The sequence below is a fragment of the Meles meles genome, chromosome 3 (genome assembly GCF_922984935.1).
Source record: "Meles meles chromosome 3, mMelMel3.1 paternal haplotype, whole genome shotgun sequence".
NCBI lineage: Eukaryota > Metazoa > Chordata > Mammalia > Carnivora > Mustelidae > Meles > Meles meles.
The window spans coordinates 88,470,885-88,496,613 of NC_060068.1; the positions used below are offsets into that span (position 1 = coordinate 88,470,885).

Below are 25,729 nucleotides of genomic sequence, written 5' to 3' on the forward strand. Positions count from 1 at the left end.
CACAATAATGTAAAGCCAGCAGTGTATTAAAAAGGGGTCGGTGATGAGGACCCTTGGGATAAGGCAAGGATCCAGAAGTAAACAGAGTCAATATGGAAATAAAACTGGGGGAAAGAGACAAAATTATGTTGTAAAAGGAGAAAAATCTTTTCAGAATGGAAGGAAACGGGGAGAAATAAATATTTATTCATAGGCCATGCTACCACCTTAAGTTGTTATGAAGAGAAAAATCTTAAAATAGAGCCATACCAGAATTGTTCAGTTCTTTCTCCTTCTCTGCCATTATCACCTACCCTTAACTTTCATTAGAAGAATAAACCTTCCTTCTTCATCATTAATGACTATGCTGAAACGTATAATAAAGGATTTGGGTTTTGCTTTTTCACTGGTACTTATTACAATTTTTCCAGCCTTGTATTTAATCATATTCAGTGAATTGTGATTAAACTTACTTCCAAGTAGTGATTCTCATTTGCCAATTCTAAATAACTAAACTAAAAATTATTCTTCCCCACAACACTTCTGTGTACTATATATAGCACAGCCTTCAAACTTGAATTTTGGAGACTAGCAAATTTTATTAAGCAAAAACACCACAAAGCATAATAATAAAAAAAACAACAACACTCAGTTATTTCAACTGCTCATCCTTATTTACATAAACAAGAGCATATTACATCCTTAGCTTATAACCAAAGAAACTTAAGCAATAAATACTAAATCAGCTTTGCAGGGAGTTTTAGAATTAAGCCATGGAAGAACTAGAAGGTAATCAAGATATTTAACCCACCATAAAAACTTATTTTCTAGAAATGTGAAAACATTAAAATGTGGGTTTTTTTCCCCTTTTCTTCTGTGTATTAAAAGTACTGGTCTACTGCAGGTACTCACTCGAAAAATGTGCCCACCAGAACCTCTTCCGTCTGCAACACTCAAGGCAAGGCTGCCTTGGCTGCCATGCAGATCCCTAGAGCTGCCATAGTGAAAGTTGCTTACAGCAGTAAAATTGGAATTAAAGGACCTTGACAGCATGCTCTGAATAAAGAGGGGATAGATTTAATAGAGATTAGTGTAGCATGCAAAATTCACAAGACATGTTATGTACAAAGACGTATTTATAAGTAACCCCAATACCACGCAGGAATATCATGCATCAAATTTTCAGTGCCACTGCAAGAAACTGGCACTATTTACCATATATTTACATGACAACATACACATATACACATAAAGTACATGTAAATCCAACCATTCACACGTTTAAACACTAAAGAAGAAAGTACAAGCATACAGTGGCTTTTACGATGCTATCATTTCCTTTACTCCTAACTCATCTTATTAGAAGTGTGTCAGAAAAGAGAAACTGATGCTATACCTAGATGTATGTGTACATATGTAGTTATATAAGGAACACAAGCTAATTTTTTTATAAAGATATATTTTACCAACCAGTTATTTCTAACTTAAACTGGATTTCTAGAGTCTGCTTCATTTTATAGAATTTTGTATCATTATTGAATAAATGGAGAGTTTAAACATACATACATTCATAGCATAAGTCTGCAAAACATACCTGGCTCCTGACCACTAAAATTTCTAAAAAAAAATTACCTTAGAAATTTCCTTAGAAACATGTCTACGGTAGTTTCTTAAAAAAATTACCTTAGAAACATGTCTAAAGTTAGAAAAAAGTTGAACATATACATAAAGTTTTAGGATATAACAATTAGGCTCCCACTGCTCTATAGTTAATGGGAAAAAGGTCAGACAATATACTTGTAAAAGCAGTTTCTTCCATTCATATAAATAGATACTTAAGATTTCATTTTAGGAGTTAGTGGCATTTGCTGCTTAAACTTGAAGAACCACTGGTGAAATCCTTACGCTGATGAATCCCTTATCACCAATCCCAGAGCTGCCTGAGAAATGAACCTCAATAAACACAATGCCTGATTTTCATTTTTCCTGCTTATTAATCCCCAGAGCTGCTTCATGCTTTTTCTTCATGTGGAGTCCCTGAATGTGAGGGTCTTATGGTCAAACTGAGAGCAACCACATTTTGCGCATGGCTTGTTATCAAGAAATACAGAAATGTCATAACAAGCATTTCTATATTATTCCTAGGGAATACATATATGTTCTGCAGATTATGAAGTTGATCTCTAATACTAAGAAAACTTAATGTGCCAAATTACAATGTACACTTTTAGGTTTTTTTGTGGATTCCAAAGTAATGACTAAAGAAAAAGCTAAACTTAACAGGCCATGCCTATGCTTTCCCAGACCATTTCACAAACAATTAGGACTTGGCAGAGGAAATTCAGAGATTCCAAAAACATTTGATTATAATGTAAGAATAAAGAGACTATACACACAATCACACATAGAAACATAAACAACACACACTGATGTGCTACACATAGTTTTAACATATTCTTAACTTGAGTGGTCCAAATGACCCTTTTAATTATATGTAGATCCTGGAACAACGCTTTTTAGGACATCTTTGAACATATCTAAAGTTTTTGTAAATATGTCACTGACTAAGAAGGCTGAAGCTTAGAACGGTCCAGGCCTATGAATTCAGGACTGTGCATAGACATCTACATAAAACTGCACCCTGTCACAACACAACACATTTGTGCAGAGCTCAATTAAGGAATATGTCCTGGGCATTGTTTTTGTATATAAATATGTCACTGACTAAGAAGGCTAAAACTCAGAACAGGTCCACTCCTGTGAATTCAGGCCTGTGCATAGATATCTACATAAAATTGCACCCTGTCACAACACAACACATTTGTGCAGAGCTCAATTAAGGCACTGCTATTCACTACATGCTAAGAGTTGTACAGTAGCAACTCAATGTGGAAATTATCATATTACGTTAATGATGTTCTGGTTAAGTGCTTCTTACCAGAATTATTAGTTTAATTAGATAAGTCTTCAGAAGGATAAGGTGAGATCTATTTATACGTTTGGGTTCCAGGTACAGTTTGTTGCAGGGAAGGGAAGGAGGAGTTACTAACAGAAGGTTAAAAAACCAAGTAAGCTGCAATAACTTAACTATTTTTTTAAATTAATGGTAAGCATTAAGGAGGGCAAAGTGGCAACTTTTGATTTGGGGACTTACTTCTAGAGGTGGGACAGGCATTGTGAAATATTTTCAATTATCTACCAGACCATAAGAATTATGTTGGGGGGAGGAAAAGGAATTGCAGAGAAGCAAACAGATTCCCCATCACCCTCCATCATTTTTAACCAATGCTTTCAAGTTTGGTAGTCTAAATCATGTTGCTCTGTGTCCTCACAAGGCTTTTCTTAGTTTCACTGGACTAATCCTCACCTCTAAGTTACCAGTGGGCAAAACTGGGAATCTACTGTCAGGACTCCTGAAGTAACTGAATGGTCAATTTCTAAACACAGAAAGCAGAGAGGTACAATGAACAAAGGGTAGCTGCTACTTGCTTCCTATTTACTCAAGTCTAGGTACATCTCCATCAGACAGGAAAGTATTGGGAGAACAGGCACCTGAGATATCAACTACACAGAATATAATGATAACCAAACTCATCTCTTCACCAAATCTTCATTCTCTATGTTGGCATTTCCAACAAATAGTTATTCAAGGTTCCACTCAAGCTTAATTCCTTTTCCTCAGACACTTTTTAGAGGAATATTCCAATCACAAGTAAACTATTCTAGAGTCTGTTTCGAAACTGTCTCTTGAATTCTTGCCTTTGTCTCAATTCCATAATTACATTTCTTATTTTTAATCAACTTAACTATAGCCTCTTCCTTCTCTTCAAAACAAAGCAAAGCAAAACAAAACAAACCTACAGCCCCTCCTCCTTCTAGTTCCGTAATAACTCCAGGAGTTTATTTACAAAACAGCTACGGTACTCCTTTGCTTAAGAAATTTCCAAATTCTTGGGGCACCTGGGTGGCACAGTGGGTTAAAGCCTCTGCCTTTGGCTCAGGTCGTGATCCCAGGGTCCTGGGATCAAGCCCCTAGTCAGGCTCTCTGCTCCGTGGGGAGCCTGCTTCCCCCTCTCTCTCTGCCTGCCTCTCTGCCTGCTTGTGATCTCTGTCAAATAAATTAATAAAATCTTAAAAAAAAATGAAAGTCATTTCCAAATTCCTTAGAAAAAGCACACAAGTTCAAAGAGCCTCAACAATAAGTACAGCTACAGTTGAGACAAAATGGATGAGTATGATTCAAGGCCATTAGATGTTCAGCTATTTTAAGGTGATAGTATTGAAAAGAGCTAACAATTATAAGCAGAGGTTCATGTGAATTGATACATGGTACTAATCGTATTTCAGGCATTCATTTTTGAAAAACTGGACCTAAGGAAGTTTTTTAAATGACTAATTAAGGTTGTATACATTTAGCTGTTTTAACAAACAAATAAGCTAAACATGATCTTAAGTTATTTTACCAATGATTTCCAAACTTCATTAGAACCAAAGACACCTGAGGTTAGATAGGTCAGAAATGCAGTTCAGGAAAGTCAAGAGTAAATGCCATGCCAGAAGCCATCTGTGTCAGTGACAGTATTAGTCTTAAAACATTGACTGGGAAAAAAAATCTTAGATAAAATATTTACATTTAGGATATTTCTTGTTATTCTGCTAATTATATAATAAGACTACTATTTTCGTACACATAGTTCCATAACCAATAATTATTAATAGATGAGAGCAGGAGTTCAGAAAATGCTAAACAGAGGTACACATGTAGATGCATGTATTATTTACAGTATGTGTGGCACAATCTAAAAAAGATATACACTAAACATATGAAATGAATTTCAGCTTATCAGAAAACACTGGGGAGTAAGAAACAGAAAAGAAGCATATCCTACCATCTCAGCTGTTTTGAGTCTGGCTAAGTCTAAACTTGAACTCTGTTGTAAGTACCAAGAATAAAATCCTCAAATATAAGTATATATTCAGTAATTCAGAGTATCTTGCTTCACCTTAAGAAACAAAGAATACCAAATATTTTTAAGAAAAATAAATTTATAGAAAGGAAAATAAAAAATTCATATTTAATTACCTTTTCTAACTTTTTGGCCTCGATGTGTCGTAGTACTTGTTCTCTCCAATCATGAGGAACTTTACTTTTTCCTGGAGGATCTAATAAAGAATGCTCAGAACCAACCCTTGCATTTGGTCTTTTTGAAGGACTAGTCCGTGAATAATTAAAATCACTAACGGACATAGTTCTCTCTGGTATTTCACTAATGGAGGGTCGAGCACTCTGAGGCCTTGATGTATTTGGACCATCAATGCTGTATGTTCGTGCAGAAAGAGGTCTCTGTGATCCTGACATCACTGGAGTTCTTCCCACTGAATGTAACTCTCTGTATGATAAATAATCTCCTTCAGGAATCTGGGCCCGCCTTGTGGGACCTAATTCACCAAGATTTACAGAAGCGGTAGAGGAAACACTACTTTGTCGCTGAACTGTAGTTCGAGTTGCTCCAGGAATGAGTCGGTCGTTTGGTGAGATGGCCCACATTTCCCCATGTCTTCCTGGACCAACCCTCTGATGTAAATGGTATCCAGTATTAGCTCGAACATTGTTATGATTAGAGAAATTCATATTGGCAGAATGTTTAGCATAACTATGACTTTCTGAGCTCTCTGATCTAGGAAGGCGCTGAGGAGGAAAACTGACATGATCTATTTGGGGATTCTGTTTGGTGTGCCACAGAGTGTCCTTAACGGCAGCACTGCTACTGTACTGAATGTTATACTGAGGAGGACCATACATCTGAGACATAGGTTGTGGGCCACTTACTGTGGGGCTTCTTATTATATTTGGCTCTTCAGGATTATGATTTGAATCAAACTTGAAAACTGCCTTTGTACCTGATATTAAATCAGCAGATGAAGAAGAACCAGTAAATACTTGCAATGGTTGATCATACAAAAGTGTAGCAGACTTGCTCCTGACAATATTTTTTCCATCAACAGTAGATGTTACTTTAATTGTTGCATTTGGCTGCTGTGGTCCATTATCACTAAGAATGTCATAGATTTTTAACCCTCCAGTCTCCATATTAGTTATACTATGAGATTTCACAACAGATCCAATTGGCCCACTTCTCTGAGGAGAGAGATCTTCAGTGCTTTTGGAAACACCCATATCAACAGAAGAATCAGTGTCATGCGGTTCAGTCCTCCTAGCAGACTGTGGAGTTTCCTCAGAATGTCCATTTATCTTATTTACACATTCCAGATTAGGATATTTATTTCCATTTTCCAAGGGCTCAGCTTCTCCTTTAGCATTAATGCTTAAAAAGTCTGTTCCAAGCACTATATCCTGTGTCTTTGATCTTTCCACTATCTCTGGTTGAAATGTATCATTAGTTACAAGTTTATTAAGATTCATATTGATATGGTCTAGTTTGTGAGATTCATCAGATGTGGCTGCTGAGTCAACACTTTTCTCAATAAGAACCAATCGCTCTTCAATATTCAAATCATATTCAGGTAAGTTAATGTCTTTTTTATCATGAAGCTGGAATTTTTCTTCTGTTGAATGATTTAAAATATCTCCGTTTTGTAAAAGGCTGTTAAAATTTTCATCTTCTTGTCTAAAACAAAGATAATTTTATTACAAACATCATAAATCTCAGTTTCTTTTTTTTAAAGGCTATTTATTTGACAGGGATCACAAGTAGGCAGCGAGGCAGGCAGAGAGAGAGAGAGAGAGAAAACGAGAGAAGCAGGCTCCCTGCTGAGTAGAAAGCCCGATGTGGGGCTCGATCCCAGGACCCTGTCAAATAAATAAATAAAATCTTAAAAAAAAAAAAAAAAAAAAAAAAGGTAGGTTATACTAAAAAAAACTTACAGAACTCAACAAAAAGTCAGTTTTATTGTATGGTGATTTAAAAAATAAAACTAAATGCAGACTGAAAAAAAACTGAAGATCAAAAGCAAAACTAAATCTAATCACTCTTCTAAGTTATTTCATTGTATTTGGCAAATATTTATAAATGTGCTATTTTAAAATTACAGAAACCATTTTATTTCTGCTTGGTGGAAATAAACCTATTTATACTTCATACAAATATGAAAACATATTTGTGCCCTCTTGCATAAATATTCAAGTTATGTTTAACAAATATTCCTTAGGATTTATCTTCCCATTAGATAACAGACTATATTCATTACAGAAATACAACAAAGCTGTGGATATATCCCTTTGATACCCTTTATTTTATTACCCAAAAAACATGATTTATAAAATACTAAACTATTTCTCAATAAAATACTGGAAACATTACTTCAAAAATTCATCATTATCTTAACATCTAAGAGGTTATAAAAATTATTCTACTACCACACTAGGTCTTAGCCTCAAATTCAGAGGGCAGAAATAATTAATCATAAGTATATAATAGCTAAAGTCATTTTGTGACATAAAATTCATCTTTCTTCTACAACAACACAATGGCACAAACAAAAGTTGACTTAACTGCATCTGGAATTTAAGAACCATTTTACTCTAAAAAGTTATCCATACAGTAAGCTTTGGGTTCAGCAGTAACCCAAATCTTTCTAATAAGCACCTAGCTGATACATTAACATGAAGGTGAAACAACACATCTTAGTTTGATAGCCAAGTATTTTGAAAGCCCAAATAACAGTTGTTTTAAACGTCAGCTAATTTTAGCCTATAGGAATTAAGTCTTGTTTAGAGTCTGACCTACAAATTTGGGACTAATTCAAAGATACAGAAGTAGTTAAAAGTACTGAATGCCCTTTAATGGCACTCTTCAAAAATGAGTAACAGGGCGCCTGGGTGGCTCAGTGGGTTAAGCCTCTGTGTTTGGCTCAGGTCATGGTCTCTGGATGGAGGCCCACATCAGGCTCTCTGCTTGGCGAGGAGCCTACTTCTCATTCTCTACCTGCCCCTCTGCCTACTCATGACCTTGCTCTCTATCAAATAAATAAATAAAAATCTTTAAAAAAAAAATGAGTATCTAAAAAAATACCCATTTCAACTTGAATTAGTCTAAACAAGCTGTTTTAGTATCTAAAAATACTGTTACAGTGTCCAATTTTTTAATGAAGAGAATATTTTAAATTCTCTCTTCCCCATTTTTAAAAAAGTTTATCTTTTTAGTAATCTCTACACCCCATATGAGGCTTGAATCCATGACCTCAAAATCAAAAGTCACATGGTATTCCAACTGATGCAGCTAGATGCTTTTTCTTCCCCACTTAAAAAACTATTACAAATGGAAACGCAGCAAACCTAAATAAATACTGATAAAATGGGGAAGAAATCATATACTACCTGAACTACTTCTATAATATTAATTTGTGAAATCTGGTTTTAGTCATATATATTTATTTGCATTATCTCTATTGTATAAGTAAATTATTCTGTTAAGATGTTCACAAACCTGATTTTGGAATTAATACCAATATGAGTTTGTTTCACTGGAGAGCAGAGTGAGGTATCTTGACTACTATCAGTGTTAAGAGAAACTGAATCAGACATCCGAGATGGAGAAGAACAGTTGCTGTTATTCTGATTGCTATTGTGTGTAACTTCATCCGATAATGAATCTGTATCCTTTGTATCATCTGAAACAAAAAAACTTAAGCTGTTGAAAAAGTCACTAAGGATTTGCGTTTAATACTTTGCATTAATGACAAATGACATTTATATTGTCCTGGTTCAATATATAAAGAATTCTGTGGATTAGAAGATAAATAAAAGCACTTCTGAAAATTCAGTCCTAATATACACAAAGATTAAATAATTTAAAACTCATGATACCGGGGCGCCTGGGTGGCTCAGTGGGTTAAGCCTCTGCCTTCGGCTCAGGTCATGGTCTCAGGGTCCTGGGATCGAGCCCCACATCGGGCTCTCTGCTAAGCGGGGAGCCTGCTTCCCCCCTTTCTCTCTGTCTGCCTCTCTGCCTACTTGTGATCTCTGTCTGTCAAATAAATAAACAGAATCTTAAAAAAAAAAACAACTCATGATACCTTTAAGTTTTTGACAAATAAAATCTATGTTAAGATTATCCAGAATTTGATTCAATTTTAACTACTGACAAGATTACATTATACAAAGTTTTTCTAAGGTTATCAATTAATTTTAGTGAATAAGGCTCTCCCACTCATTCACAGTATTTTTTTCAGTAGGACCTACACCCAACGTGGGGCTTGAATTCACAACCTACAGAGCAAGAGTTGCATACTCTATTGACTGGGCCAGCCAGGCACCCCCTCATTCACAACTTCAAAAAGTCATAATAACAAAGAATAAACAGTATAGTTCACAGCCTAGATATGTAAATTTTCTGGGGAAGAAATTATTTCATATAAGTATGGAGTTGTTTTCACCTATTCTGAAAATAAAAATGGGCAATACAGTCAATTAAAAAAAACACCAAAGAAATCAAGAAAGTTCACAAGGTGAGCTCTCTTCTGCTATTTTTAAACCATTTCAAAGAATTACATATTAAAAAAATGATCAATATATTTTGTTTTTTATATAATCAGAAATAGATAATATTCATATGCCATTATAGGCAGGTACTATCAGAAAGTATTATATTTTTTAAAGTAACGATAAAAAGATAATAACTTGGGGCACGTGGCTAGCTCAGTCAGTGGGGCATATAACTCTTGATCTCAGGGTCATCAGTTCAAGCTCCAGGCTGGGGAAAAAAGCTTACTTAAAAACAAAATGGAGAAAGGCAATAATTTAGTATCTTTACAACCCTGAAGACCGTTTTTAATGCAATTTTATCCACATCACAGAAATAGTATATACAGAGAGAGTCAAAGGAGATTATATGAATTAAAGATATGTTTTCTGCTCCAAATATCTTAGGGGCACAGTTTGAGTAGTCTGGATTTTCTTTACAGTTGGCAATAAGAGCACATGGGGCTTTCTATACTCAACTTTAAAGTATTTGGGCGCTGGATTTTTAATTTTTAAAATGCTGTTAAGCAAGATGGCTTTCTTTCCCAGATATTATTCCTTTCTTTTCTAGGTAAGTTCTTTCCTAGATACTATTCCTCTTCTTCAACTTCCTTGTGCAGTTAGATAGTAACATGTAAAATATTTAGCACAGTAAGCACGAACTAGTAAGTACTCAAACACATATCACTATCACTATTATTATGAAAACCAAACTATCTGGAGGCACCTTGACGTAAGTTTCATTAATGCCATAAAGGCAAAGACTGGATGAATATTTGGTAGAGATAATATAGACACTTTCAGGCACTGGGGGGAGGAGTGAAAGAAGGGTGAAAGGAAGGGATAGATATCCTTCAAATTCCCTTTCATGTCTAAGAAGAGTCTGAGATTCTATTACAAGAAGAAAATGGCTGGGGTGTGAGGATGGTTTAAAAAGAGTTCCAGAACAGATAAAATAACAAGCATCTATTCTACATCAGGAACTGTGCTAGATCTGAGTACACTGAATAATCTAGCACATTTGCTACTCACAAACTCCTGCATTAGCCTCAATGTATGTCAAGTTAGATAAGTTCATATGCATAAAATTAAGCAGCTCAAGGATTACCAAACAAATAGGCAGCAAAAACAGAATCATGACACAGGCTTTTCTGTCTATAAAGCCCATGCCCTCATACATAACCTTGCATAAGGGAAGAGAATATATCTAATAAGGGTCTTCTTTAAAAAACAAGAGGGATAAAGAACAGACCTTTTAGGAAGGCATATTTTAAAAACTGTTTCAAAAAAGTGTTCTAAATAACATAATGACATTTAATTAAATATATTTTAAAAAATTATAAATTTGATAAATTCAGCCCATTTCTATTCTTAGTGCTTTCAACATCTAACCTTTTTTGTTATTACTAAGAGCTACCACTTTTGGCTGGTTAATAGAGCTTTCAATTAATGGTGGTCGCATCTCTGCCATTTTCATCTCTTCATCAGAAGAAAGTTCTTCAGATTCCTAATTTAAAGAAAGAAGAAAGTATTTAAATAAACTTTGGTTTCTTTAAATGAATATATATTAAGTCACAAGAACTTCAAAGAGAAAAGAATACTTAGAACATGGATGAAAAACTTTTTGATGGTAACAGCAACTAAAACTAGTATATGTTTGTCAAGATATGGCAATAAAACTATGGCAATTATTAACAATATGTCAAAGTGGCTATGGAATAATACTTCATGGTAGGTCTTAATTCAAGTATATTAATGATTAATATGTGCCTGGTACTCTGCCAAGTGTTAGAGAAATAAAAATGAATAAAACACCATCTCTGTCATTGAAAAACTCAGTTTAGAGGTATTCCAACCAAAAGTCTCTTCCTAATTCTCACGTTGACTCCCCCCAAGATTATCAAGTTGCAAGGAGTCAGAAGGACTGAGGAGTTCTTCCACTAAAACAAGTTAATGGAAATTTTTGACCAATTTGAAGACAGAGTTTTTTATTATTCTCCATGAATTTTTCTCTAATATTTGACGAAAGTCCCAGATTATCTGCCACTGAGTGATAAGAGAAAGGGGGTAGTGAACAAAAAGACCTCATGGTGAAAAACTAGTTAGAGAAATATTTTAACATTGCAAATACTGTATATAAAAAAACAGAGCTTTTGCAGATTTAATTATTATTGCAAATGATGAAAATAAATAAATACTATGATGAAAATAAAAACTTTTTTTTAAAAAGATTTTATTTATTTATTTATTTGTGAGAGAGAGAGAGAGAGAGAACACAGGCAGACAGAGTGGCAGGCAGAGGAAGAGGGAGAAGCAGGCTCCCTGCCCAGCAAGGAACCCAATGCGGGACTCGATCCCAGGACACCGGGATCATGACCTGAGCCGAAGGCAGCCGCTTAACCAACTGAGCCACCCAGGCGTCCTGAAAATAAAAACTCTTAAACACTGGTCTGTTAAAACTACTAAGACTTCCAGTTACTCGTAGGTGACATAATAAAGATATGGACCAGGGTCAGAAAACTATCTATCTCAGTAAAAAAGCCAGATCATAAATATGTTACACTTTGAGGCCCTTAAGTCTCTGTTTCAACTATTCACCTCTGCCACTGTGGCACTCAAGTAGCTACAGACAATATGTAAACAAATGCCTGTAGCTACGTGCCAGGAAAACTGAATTTCATCTAATTTTTTGCATGTCATGAAAGTGTCTTCTTCTGTTGATTTTTATTCAATACTTAATAATGTAAAAGCTGGGGGCGCCTGGGTGGCTCAGTGGGTTAAGCCTCTGCCTTCGGCTCAGGTCATGATCTCAGGGTCCTGGGATCAAGCCCCACATCAGGCTCTCTGCTCAGCGGGGAGCCTGCTCCCCGCCCCTCCCCCCCCCCCCCCGCCCGCCTGCCTCTCTGCCTACTTGTGACCTCTGTCTTTCAAACAAATGAATAAAATCTTTAAAAAAAAAAATACTGTAAAAGCTGTTCTTAGCTTTCAAGCCGTATAATGACAGGCAGTGGGCCAGACACGGGCCAAAGGCCACAGTCTGCCAAACCCTGTTCAGGACTGTACTCAATGGAAAGATACTTCTAATTAGTAGAACAGGAAAAGAAAGTAAAGAGAGAAGGAAGAGAGTGAGGGGTGAGATAAGAGAGGAATTACATTCTGCACAAATGAAAGCATAGAAATAAAAGAAGGTATGTCAACTCCATGTAGCTGGAGCTCAGATAACTGGCAGGAGACAGAAAAGTTAGACTGGACTGAAGAGGGAAAGGTTATGCTCTGAGTATGGACTCAAGGACGTGCTTTCTGGTCACTACTGGAAGTTGTCAACCCATGAGTTCATATCAGGTTATCTTTCAAAACGGTAACTCCGATATTAAGAATGCATGGAAAGGGGCGCATGGTGGCTCAGTTGGTAAGTGTCTACCTTCGGCTCAGGTCATGATCCCAGGGTCCTGGGATTAAGCCCTGCATCAGGTTCCCTGCTCTGTGGGAAGCCTGCTTCTCCCTCTCCCACTCCTCCTGCTGTCTTTCTCTGTGTCAAATACATAATATACATAAAATACATAAACAAAAAAATCTTAAAAAAAAAAATGCATGGGAAGAGGTAAGAGAGCAGCAGAAAGGGACCTGGTTACCCTAACAGTCCTAAAGGGGGAAAAAAAAATTATCTTTAGGCAATGGCAGTGATGGCTGATAAAGAAAAAAGGAATCTGACAGAAATTTAGGAATGAACAGAACCTAATGGTAGAATTAATGCGCAAAGAATGAGAGAACAGGAGAAGGAAGGGCAAATGGTCTGTCCCAATTTTGATACAGACAGTACTTTCAACTGCTGAGCAGACTTACATCGATACTACACCTGGCACCTGGGAGCAATGGCCTCCTACATTTCCTCCCACCTTTCTGTCTCCTGTGCTCAAGTCAACTAATGTTCCTGCAGTTAGCCCTTATTTTGTTCTTCCCTTTGGACTGCATTTTCTTCAACAGTTATGTTTAATGTAGATAATTCTTCAATTTATAATCTAGCTTTCATTTCTCTTCTGAGCTAAAGATACACATTTCCAATGTCCTACTGAGTATGTCCAATGGATGGTCCTGTTAAATGTTCAAATTCCACATATTCAAAAACAACCTAGTACTTCAAAGGCTCCTTGTTCTCTTAACACCCAAGTTCAGTTAATGGCATCATCCTATTCAAGCACAGTTGTGTGACTATTCCCTCTTCACTCCTTATAGTCAGGGATATTTCATACTCAATCTCACATTCTTAAAACTAAGTTCCAGTCCACATTTTCTAGTATTATTATAAAGAGTATTTATATAAATAAAGCCCTGAAATGGGGAAATTCAGTAGCTGTTGCCAGATAACCCTAATACATAGCTCTATCACAAGTACTGCTCTGCTAAAAGGCCTTCAGTGGCTCCTCAAAGACAACAGAACACTAAATCCAAACTTTTTAGCATGGCTTTCCAGAGTCTCATCATCAGGAGTCAGACTACTCTACTAATTTTGTTTCATTCTACCACGCCAACCCCAATTCTACCTACACTCAGGTAGATGGAACATGTTCTTTTCTACATTTTTCAAGTTACCACCCTTTTGCTATCATTATTCCTTCCATATTTTATTCAGTTCTCCTATTTCTGCTAGATGAAATATTACAATGTACAAATTAAACGGCTCCTTCACCCTAAAGCATCCATGGTGTTCCTTGCCAGAAAATCTCTTTTCTAAATTTATGTACCACTTAATATTTTTATCACTTAGTACTTTTCTTATACATTCAGTACTTTTCTTATACACCGTCTAACTTTGACTGTATGTATATACCCATATATCTATTCTGCCACCATAGCTCAAACACAGTGCCTTACGCATAGAAATCATACAAAATGAAGTATTAAAATCACTGGGACAAACTTAATAACCTTTTCACAAACTATGTCGTATTAGGTCCAATGTATATGGTAAGTGTATGGAATAATGTGATCCATTTAAAATACATTCACAAGCCATGAGGTTTCTTTCTAGTAAGTGAATACTAGCTTAATGGATAATCTTGAAGACAGATGATAAGCTCTGAATGCATTTAAATTTTTCAGGAATAAAGATGCTATGATGAACCCACAATATCACCTTTTCTATATACCAGTGCTCTGCAAAAAACTTTCTATAATGACAGAAATGACTGGTCTGTGCAGTTCAACATGGTAACCACTAACTAGCCGGACATAGCTATTGATCACCTGTAATGTAGAGTAGTAAAACTAAGAAACAGAGTTCTTACCTTTATATACTTAATTTAAATAACCACTTACAACTAGTGGATACATAATGGGCAATATAGCTATAAATCAAAAACACTTCAGAATTTCACTTTACAAAGTTAGAGCTTTACCATTTTACATTATCTCCAGCAGTGTATGAGAGGAATGCAAAAAAAGAAGAAAAAAAGGTGCAGCTACTTCTGGAAAACTCTGGCATTTTCTCAAACAGGTAAATAGAGCCACTGTATGATTCAAAAGTTTTACTCTTAGGTATATATCCAAGAGAAAAAAAGAAAATATTTACTGACACAAAACTTGTATGCAAGCATTCACAGTGGCATTACACACTATAGTCAAAATGTGGAAATAACCAAAATGTCCATCATTATTGATACAATGGAGTATGTATCGATGGTCAAATCTAGAGAAGCAGATAATCAGTACCTAAGATGCTAGGGCTCAAGGGGATGGAGAGGTTGTGGGGTGATGGCTAAGAAGTATTGGCTTTCTTTTTGGGTAACAAAAATGTTCAAAAAGTAACTGCAGTGCATGCTGAACAACTTTTAGTGTATCAGTAGCCACTGAATAAAGGGTACAAGCTTTATTTAAATTGGTGAATTACATAGTATGTGATCTATACCTCAAGAAAGCTGTTTAAAAAAAAAGGTACAGCTTTTATTGATCCACTAGAAGAAACTCTTAAAAGATTAAGTCTCAGACTCCACCAAAAAAATACTAAAACTGATAAATGAATACAGAAAGTCACAGGATACAAAAATCAATATACAGAAATTCACTGCATTTTTATACACTAAAAATGAAGTAGCAGAAGAGAAACTAAGAAAACAATCCCATTTACAACTGCATCAAAAATAATATCTAGGGGGGTGCCTGGGTGGCTCAGAGGATTAAGCCTCTGCCTTTGGCTTAGGACCTGGTCTCAGGGTCCTGGGATGGAGCACCACATCGGGCTCTCTGCTCAGCGGGGAGCCTGCTTCCCCCTCTCTGTCTGCCTGCCTCTCTGCCTATTTGTGATCTCTCTGTGTCAAATAAATAAAAATAAAAATAAAAATCTTAAAAAAAAAATCTAGGTATAAACTTAACCAAGGAGGTTAACTCTAAAAACTAAAATACTGAGAAAAGAAACTGAAGATGACACAAACAAATGGAAAGATACCCCATGTGCATCGAATGGAAGAACAAATATTGTTAAAAAGGCCCTACTACCCAAAATCAATGTACAGATTTAATGTAATCATATTGAAATACCAACAGCAATTTTCATAGAACTAGAACAAATAACCCTAAAATTTGTATGGAACCCCAAAGACCTGAAATAGCCAAAACAATCTTGAAAAAGAAGAATGAGGTGGGGTGTTTGGTTGGCTCAGCTGGTAAAGCATGCAACTTGATCTGAGGGACATGAGCTCAAGTCCCACGTTAGGCATGGAGCCTACTTAAAACAAAACAAAACAAAACAAAGTAAGAACAAAACTGGAGGTAGTAAAACCAAATATTTCAAGATATACTACAGAACGGTATAGTAATCAAAACAGTATAGTACTGGCACAAAAACAGAAACATTGATCGGTGGAACAGAACAGAGCCCAGAAATAAAGCCATGATCATCTGGGTCAATTCACCCTCAACAAAGCAGGAAAGAATATCCAATGGGAAAAAGTGTCTTTTCAACAAATGGTGTTAGGAAAACTGGAGAGCAATATGCAAAACAATGAAACTGGACCACCTTCTAACACCATACACAAAAATAAACTCAAAATGGATTGAGAGGGGCGCCTGGGTGGCTCAGTGGGTTAAAGCCTCTGCCTTCAGCTCAGGTCATGATCCCAGGGTCCTGGGATCAAGCCCCACATCGGGCTCTCTGCTCAGCAGGGAGCCTGCTTCCTCCTCTCTCTCCCTGCCTGCCTCTCTGACTAGTTGCAATCTCTGTCTATCAAATAAATAAAATCTTAAAAAAAAAAAATGGATTGAGAACCTAAATGTGAGACCTGAATCCATAAAAATCCTAGAAGAGAGCACAGGCAGTAATTTCTCTGACATTGGCCACAGGAACTTTTTTTTTTTTTTTTAAGATTTTATTTATTTATTTGACAGAGAGAGAGATCACAAGTAGGCAGAGAGGCAGGCAGAGAGAGAGGAGGAAGCAGGCTCCCCGCGGAGCAGAGAGCCCAATGCGGGGCTCGATCGAGGACCCTGAGATCATGACCTGAGCCGAAGGCAGCGGCTTAAGCCACTGAGCCACCCTCAAGATTTTATTTTTACATACTCTCTCCACCCACTGTGGGGCTCAAACTCAAAAACTTGAGATCAAAACTTGCACACTCTTCTGACTTAGCCAGCCAGGTGCCCCAGAACATTTTTCTAGATGTGTGTCCAAAGGCAAGGGAAACAAAAGCAAAAATAAACCATTGAGACTACATCAAAATAAGAAAATTTCTCCATAGCAAAGGAACCAATTAATAAAACTAAAAGACAACTTACTGAATGGGAGAAGATACTTGCAAATGAGACATCTGATAAAGGGTTAGAATCCAAAATATATAAAAAACTTGTAAAACTCAATACCAAAAAAACAAATAATCTAAATTTAAAAATGGGCAGAAAACATGAACAGACATTTCTCCAAAGAAGACACAGAGAGGGCTAACAGACACATGAAAAGGATCTCAACATCAGTCATTATCAAGGCAATGCAAATCAAAAATCTTAATGAAGTATTACCTCACAGCTGTCAGAATGGCTAAAATCAAAAACAAGAAACAACAGTGTTGGTGAGGATATGGAGAAAAGGAACCATCCTGCACTAATGGTGGGAATGCAAACTGGTATAGTCACTGTGGAAAAAACAGTGTGGAGGTTCCTCAAAAAAAAAAAAAATAGAATTACTGTATGATCCAGTAATTCTACTACTGGGTATTTACCCAAAGAATATGAAAACACTATTTTGAAAAGATATATGCACCCTGATGTTTATGGCAGAATCAATTACAATAGTCAAAATATGGAAGCAGTGTCCATCGATAAGGAATGCATAACGAAGATGTGGGATGTGTGTGTGTATCTATCTATGTTGCTATAGATGGACAGATAGATATACTGGAATATTATACAGCCATCAAAAACAATGAAATCTTGCCATTTGGAACAACATGGATGGCTCTAGAGAGTATAATGCTAAATGAAAAAAGCCAGTCAGAAAAAGACAAATACTGTATGATTTCATTTGTATTTGGAATTCAAGAAACAAAACAAATGAACAAAGAAAGAAAGAGACAAACTAAGAATCAGACTCTGAACTAGAGAACAAAGTTACCAGATGGGAGGAGGGTGGAGGAATGGGTGAAATAGGTGATGGGATTTAAGAGTACTCTTGAGGAGTACTGAGTAATGAATGTATAGAATTGGTAAATCACTATGTTATATACCTAAAACTAACAGAACACTGTATGCTAACTACACTATAACTTAAAAAAAAAGTGTTAGACATTCAAAGAAAAAAAATATTTCACAATCAATGATAAATGCTTAAGTAAGTGAAATAACTGAACTATACCTATGGCAACCTTCTCAACAAACAATTGAGATGATGTATTTTAAAGAATTAGAATAGAACTACCACAATATAATTTACATAGCAAACGTGAATGCAATACAGGTTATAAAATTTTAAGTTTGAAGTGATAAATAAGTAATACTATAACAAATACCATGAAATTTCTCAAATGAGGTAGTGTATTTTCTGCTTTTGATAACAGTTTTTTACCTTTAGTTAGGAATAATGAAATGCTAAATTCTTAAAAGTTGTTACAACTGTTCCAGAGAATAATCACAATGCAGTACCTCAAAAACATCGTCGTGATTAACAATATGCTTCAAGTTCTCAGAGGCTTTCATATTTGTAGTCACTGGTAGACTCCCAGGACTAATCTCAGCTTCAGATTCACTGGTCTTCTGTAAAGAGTTTCCTATCGTATACTTTTCTCTTTCATCAGCTTTGATTCTTACTGGAGTGGTACTTTCTGAAGTCTACACCAAAGAAAACAAAGAATCCATATTCCTTAAAGCTCTGTATCTATTTCTGTACTATAGTTCAGATTAGAATTTAAAAGTAGAGTGCCTGTTTGGTTCCATAGGCAGAGTGTGTGAGTCCTAATATCAGGATCATGGGTTCAAGCCCCACATTAGGTGCAGAGATTACTAAATATATATATTTAGAGTGTGTGTTTGTGTGTGTATGGTATGTATTTATTTAGGCCATATATGCTCATTTGGGGAGCAGGTGGCCCCCAAAGGTTCATGAACCACATTAAACTTCATAATTTAGGTGAGGCTACATTTCACCTCTTAAGCTGCAAAGCTGGCATTCATGAGTGAGTCACTTAGCTCAATAGGCTCAAACTCAGGCTGGTTAGACTGTTTTCTGCTGATTGTGGAATGTATAGTAACTCTAGCAACATAACAAAACTGTTTCTGTAATATAATGTGGGGGAACAAATTCCATGAAAGGAACACACACTTTAAGGATCATTGTACATTTCTGAAACATCCCAAGGAAATAGTCTGTCATAGCAATTACATTTAAAATTAGAATTGGGGGGGCACCTGGGTGGCTCAGTGGATTAAGCCACTGCCTTCGGCTCAGGTCATGATCTCAGGGTCCTGGGATCGAGCCCCGCGTCGGGCTCTCTGCTCCGTGGGGAGCCTGCTTCCTCCTCTCTCTCTGCCTGCCTCTCTGCCTACTTGTGATCTCTCTCTCTCTGTCAAATAAATAAATAAATAAATAAATAAATAAATAATCTTTGGGGAAAAAAAAAAAGAACTCAAAGACCAAGGAGGAAAAATCTCTTAAAAAAAAAAAAAAAATTAGAATTGGGTAGCGTGGATCAATGTTAACATGGGGAACAAAAGTATTTCTGTAACAATGAATTTTCTGACATTCCTTATCTTATCCTTGGTTCAGGCAAGATTTTTTAAAAACCTATGATGGCATTATCCTGCCCACATGGAAAGTCTGTAACCATACTGAAGTGTAATAATAGCAATCAGAGAGTTTGCCGATTATTCCAGCTTTCACTTCAGGTGGTGAGAACAACCCCCTAAATTTGGGAGGACATTATTGTGTATACAAAAAGGACCATTATATCAATTATTCTTTCAAAGTTTTAAAAATCTTGAAATAAGTTTTAGCCAATTCTTTTAAATTGAGTTTTCTAACCTTCACACCCACATCATTATTTACAACTTGCTGATCTTCATGTGGTTTCACTTCTTTTCCAGAATCTTCACAGGTCTCTTCATCTTTTAGTCTATGTACAATGGTTTGAACAGTTTTGACCATATTCTTAAGCTCATCTGGGTATGGTGTTGGATATCTCTTCAAATTTCCCTCCTACAGAAATAAAATAAGTAAAATTTGAAATATGGATAAATATTTCTAACATCAACCTCAAAATTTAACTATAATCCATTTTAATTGCATTGGTTATCTGGCTCCTGGGGGTAACTTGAAACACAGATGACAGGCCACCGAAATCATTTTATTTTATTTAAGATTTTATTTATTTATTTGAGAGAGAGACACACACACACACAGAGAAAGAGAGAGAGAATGAGAAGGGGGAGGGTCAGAGGGAGAAGCACATTCCCTGCCGAGCGAGCAGGGAGTCTGATGCGGGACTTGATCCTGGGACTCCAGGATCATGACCTGAGTCAAAGCCAGCCACTTAACTAACTGAGCCACCTAGGCGCCCCCTGAAAGCATTTTAGACAGAACAGAAGTATGGTTCTATCAATAGTCAAAGACTTCACAGTTACAGATTTAACTAATACTTTGAAAGTTTTTTTTTAAAGCAGACTGATATGTATTCCATTTTAAGATTTATGGTGTGGATATTGCCAACACTATCACTTGGCTTTGAAACAGGTATGTTTTCCAGCTAGATATTTTTCCAGACACATATAAAATTCCTACATTTATATACTGTCTTATATGCCAGGAACAAAATACTTCCAAAGTTAGTCTAACTGCCATTTTTCTGGGATTCAGCTAGTTTATGTAAGGGCAAAATAATTATATCCACAAGTAATTTGGAAATGAATTATTTACTACTTCTATCACTGCAACACAGATTCTCAAACCCATAAAGAAAAACATGTTCATAACAGAGTTCTTGATCCCTAGAATCTAAATAATAAATTAAAGAACAGGAAGAGGGAAAGCAATCACATGTTTTTGTCTTATTTTTATATTATGAAATTTGGCTTAAAATCACATAGTTTTATACTGTTCTTAAATTGTTTCACAGCACATACGTATGGGATCAATAAAACTTCAAGTGCCTTGAGGGCAAGGAATGAAACTAATATTCCTCTGTATCTCCTGAAATAGTACAGTAAGGTAAACAGCATCAAATAAATATCAGTGGACCTGTTTAAAACCTGAAGGGAGAACAGGACTCACCCTGGGAGGTGCCTCCCTTTCATCTTTGTCTTCATCACAATCAAATGCTACTTGAGCCCGCTGTTTCCTCTGTTCCTCCCACAGTGAAGGATTAAAACTTTCATTATCTGATATGAACATAACTAAAGAAAAACAAACAAAATAAAAAAAAACTACTATATTTTGCTATAATTATGAAAAACCATTGCTCATAATTTTGAGTTATAAACACTGAGATAAGTCAAGACTGATCAATGCCAGCAGCATTCAATGCTACTGTAATTGTAATATTTCTTTAACAGTATTAATCATATATCTTTTCTTCCCTTAAGCTAATTTGTCCTATTACCAGAAGGGTTCCTGAAAAGAATCTAACAATTACAACTCTAAGTAGGTATGTGATTTTGTGCAGTTCCCTACAAAAAGCAGCATGGTAATTGTGCCTCCTTCAGCAGCACACATATGACATGGCAATACATAAATTATTTCATCCAAGTTTTTGCATTCAGAATAATCGTCCCTATTCTGATATTGTTCATCATATATGGGGAATGAGGAGATAAAGACAAAGTGAGTTACTTTGGTTAAAAAAAGATTACCCTGATGCCTTGCAATTACATCTTTGCATTATACATTATATTTTATATACAGCTTTACTAAGCAAATAAAGTGCTAATAAATAAAGTGATATTTTTATATTAAAATGTAAGGAAAATTGAAAATCTAACATAAATGCAACACTACATATCCTGCTACGCAATATAATATTGGAGGTAAAGAGTCAACAACTGTTATATATTTTTTTCTTTTTTTAAAATATTTATTTGACAGAGAGAAATCACAACTAGGCAGAGAGGCAGGCAGAGAGAGAGGAGGAAGCAGGCTCCCTGCCGAGCAGAGAGCCCAATGTGGGGCTCGATCCCAGGACCCTGGGATCATGACCTGAGCGGAAGGCAGAGGCTTTAACCCACTGAGCCACCCTGGTGCCCCTGTTACATATTTTTTTGCTTTTTAGGCAAGTAAAAAAATCTAAGGCTTAAAAACTAATCCACTTGACTATTATATCTCACCATACAGAAGTTTGTGCAATACAAGATAAAATCACAACTGTTTTCTGTCCTCTAAAATGACTCCACTCACTCAAAACAAAAGGGAGTAAAAGCACCCAAAATTAGTTAAAAAAAATTCCTAGAATACCTGTATGTGGTCAAGTTGAATATTTAGCCAAAAGTTGCATCATTATCATTAATTTTTAGTCCTTATTGTGGGATTCTTACCGTTCTGTAATATCATATCCAAACAAAGAACATCACAAACCAAATATAAACAAAAAGAATTGAGTTTTTATCTTCAGTTTTTCTTGTTTTCAATACTTGGCTCAAGAAAAAATTTTTTTAAAATAACTTTGTGGCATTAATAGTTAATGAATTATAAAGTTTGTTTTTGTTTATTTGTGGAAGGTAGTTCAAATTCCTAGGAATCCCTATTGACTTTTGTGATATACTTGGAAAGGCAAGCAGAGCCAAGCAGTGTGCAACATAGCCTATTTCCACGATTCAAAAAATTCCCCTCCCATCTTAAGCAATAATTTCAATCACCAGACTAGCTGAGAAATCTCTTAAGAGTCTTTATATCAAGCCAAAGCAATCTTATACCAGAATTTTTTTCAGAACTCCAAGGGAAGTAACTTTTACCATGACCCTCACTCTTATCAACTTCTGATCGCCTATACTTTCTACGCTTTAGTAAAACCTCACATCTTTTGAGATTCAGGACATCAAAGTAATACTACTACTTTCTCTGCGTTTTAGATGCCACTAGACCTGATAACCCTGACATATTCACTGGAGACTCTAGTATTTGCCCAATAGCCTTTTTCTCTACCTAAAACCTGCCAACATCAAGAACGGCAACAATGTGTGATTATCCCCCTCTACATCACTACAATTTCACAGGTCTCAATCCTCTCAATTTCAATGTCCATCTATATTTCACCAATGTGATTCATAACCCTGGTCACACTCAAGATATAAGCTTCTGTAAAACTTTCCTCCTCCTGATCACTACACTCATTCTTTCAAAGCATTCCCTTCCTTATTATTGCTGGTACACTTTGAGTTCCTTACTCTCATTTCTTACTCTTCCTGTAAATCCACTCTAGGTTTTACTTTCTTTTCTATTCAGCTTTGGTTTAATGATACATTATTTTAACCACTTTCAAATTTCTTACCCCTTTCTCAGTTTATACCTTTCCAACAAAACCCATGGATGTGCTACTTCAACCAGCTAACTTCTTTGCTCTGGACCGCTCACTTCTATGAGAGAAAAGTGACATCACCCTGTTGTTTAGAACCTTTACAAATGTATGGTATCCTTTATCTTTGCTCCATCTTCAATGCTGCCCAGGAATCCTATTTATTTCCCAACGGTCTTTTTTCCTACTACAAATCACTGTCTTCGAGGGCCCTACCCCCGACCTCTAGAGGAAGTTTTCTCTTTGACTTCAATGAGTAAAGAAATGCCATCAAAACACTCAGACTGAAAACTCCCTGACCCCTGCAACAACCAGTTTTCCCCAGCTACAAACTGTTACATGGATGCTGTTTCCCATTTAACACTGATTTCTCTAATAGGCCCCAAATACCACGCTTTCTATTTCAAACTTATCCATCATTATTCCCCTTTAGAAGGTGAGCTTTTTTTTTTTTTTTAAAGATTTTAATTAATCTCTACACCCAATGTAGGCCTTGAACTCACAACCCTGAGGTCAAGAGTCATATGCTCTACTGAGTGAGCCAGCCAGGCACCACAGAACATGAGCGTCTTGAAGCAAGGATTTTTATTATTAAATACTTAGATCTAACCCACTGTTTGGCATATTGGTGCTAAACAAAAATGGAATGAATTAAATGTGAACAAAGTATCTATTCTCCTTAAACTGTATAAAACTCCAAGTCAAGAACATTGTATTTTCTGACTTTTTTATTACTTTGAGGTACTATGATAAAGGAAAAAGTTTTTCTTGCATTTGAAAAAGAATTCACCCACCTGGCCATGTCAGTGTAGTTTCTGATTCAGTATTATAAGTGCGGTATGTTACAGTGTTTTCTTTGTAATAATACCTATAGTGAAATACTTTGAGAAACTTGTAAACTCTAAGAGGACTCAGAATATTATTTTTTTTAAGTTTTATTTATTTAAGTAATCTCTGCATCCAAGGTGGGGCTCAAACTCACAACCCTGAGATCAAGAGTCACATGCTCTTCTGACTGAGCCAGCCAGGCACCCCAAGGACTCAGCATACTATAAATGTATCTCAGACTTTTCCTTTTAAGACTCTTCTACTCTAAAATACATCTCTCATACCAAAAATTCGAAGGCCAAGATTTTATTTTGCTACTTCTACTCTTTGTATCACAAATACATTTCATACCTGAACTACCACCTGTTTTAGAAACAAATGGAATAAATCAAAATGACAGAAATGATAGGAGGCCAGGTAAATCTAAATCATGAAGAGAAGACAGTAAGAGAGATCAAGGCATGAGTATACCCATGAGTAGAACAGTTCTGAGCAGGAGTCACCAAACTTTTTCTTTAAATGGTTAGATAATAAATATGTTAAGCTTTGTGAACCAAGAGACAAAATCAAGGATATTACAATACGTACTTATGAGAGAAATCAAATTTCCAAAGATTACTGACAAATTTAAAATATACTAAAATTTTAAAATTTGTTGTATAGTAAATGAGAAGACTAAAGTTCTCACTGTTGAAGTAACATATTGCTTAACTGGTACTGACTATCATCAAACTGACATAAATATTCACCTGTAAAAAACTATTCTTAGCTTGTGGGCCACACAAAAACAGGTAATAGGCTAGATATGGCCCATGGGCCACAGTATGCCAATCACTTATTGGAACAAAAAGTATTATGACAGGGGGCGCCTCAGTGGGTTAAAGCCTCTGCCTTCGGCTCGGGTCGGGATCCCAGGGTCCTGGGATCGAGCCCCGCGTCAGGCTCTGTGCTCCGCGGGGAGCCTGCTTCCTCCTCTCTCTGCCTGCTTCTCTGCCTACCTGTGTCTGTCTGTCAAATAAATAAATAAAATCTTAAAAAAAAAAAAAGTATTATGACAGAATATATTTATCTGATTGAAGGGCCTTCAATGATCTCTCACAGATGTATATTTAACAGTTTAGTTCAGGGATGCCTGGGTGGCTCAGTCAGTTAAGCATCTGCCTTTTGGCTCAGGTCACGATCCGGAGTCCAGAGATCGAGCCCCACACTGGGCTCCTGCTCAGCTTCTCCCTCTGCCCTTCATCCTGCTCGTGCTCACTCACTTTCTCTCTCAAATAAATAAATAAAATCTTAAAAAAACAAAACAAAAAAACCCCACAACAGTTTAGTTCATTACTCAAATAAAAAAAAAAAAACATATGAATTTGGCTAGTTTTAGTCATTGCTGGAATCATGTTTGGTTATTTTAGTGTTAGTTAAAATGAAAGGAAAGAAACATTCTGAAGTCTCTATATGGCAGTAA

General features: G+C 36.1%; 1 protein-coding gene across 12 annotated transcripts in view; it reads right to left on the reverse strand.

Annotated features, from left to right (window-relative positions):
• Positions 1-25,729, reverse strand: part of ERBIN (erbb2 interacting protein) — a 132,570-nt gene that overhangs the window by 7,887 nt on the left and 98,954 nt on the right. For 7 of the 12 annotated variants that reach the window (XM_046001070.1, XM_046001066.1, XM_046001064.1 and 4 more), the window contains exons 16-22: positions 21,207-21,328; positions 19,962-20,135; positions 18,587-18,772; positions 10,853-10,967; positions 8,427-8,610; positions 5,063-6,608; positions 892-1,035 (exon numbers count right to left, since the gene is read on the reverse strand). In XM_046001070.1, the coding sequence (XP_045857026.1) occupies positions 892-1,035; positions 5,063-6,608; positions 8,427-8,610; positions 10,853-10,967; positions 18,587-18,772; positions 19,962-20,135; positions 21,207-21,328 (2,471 nt within the window). The remainder of the gene's footprint in view (positions 1-891; positions 1,036-5,062; positions 6,609-8,426; positions 8,611-10,852; positions 10,968-18,586; positions 18,773-19,961; positions 20,136-21,206; positions 21,329-25,729) is intronic. The other 5 variants (XM_046001072.1, XM_046001071.1, XM_046001068.1 and 2 more) reach the window with 2 other exon arrangements.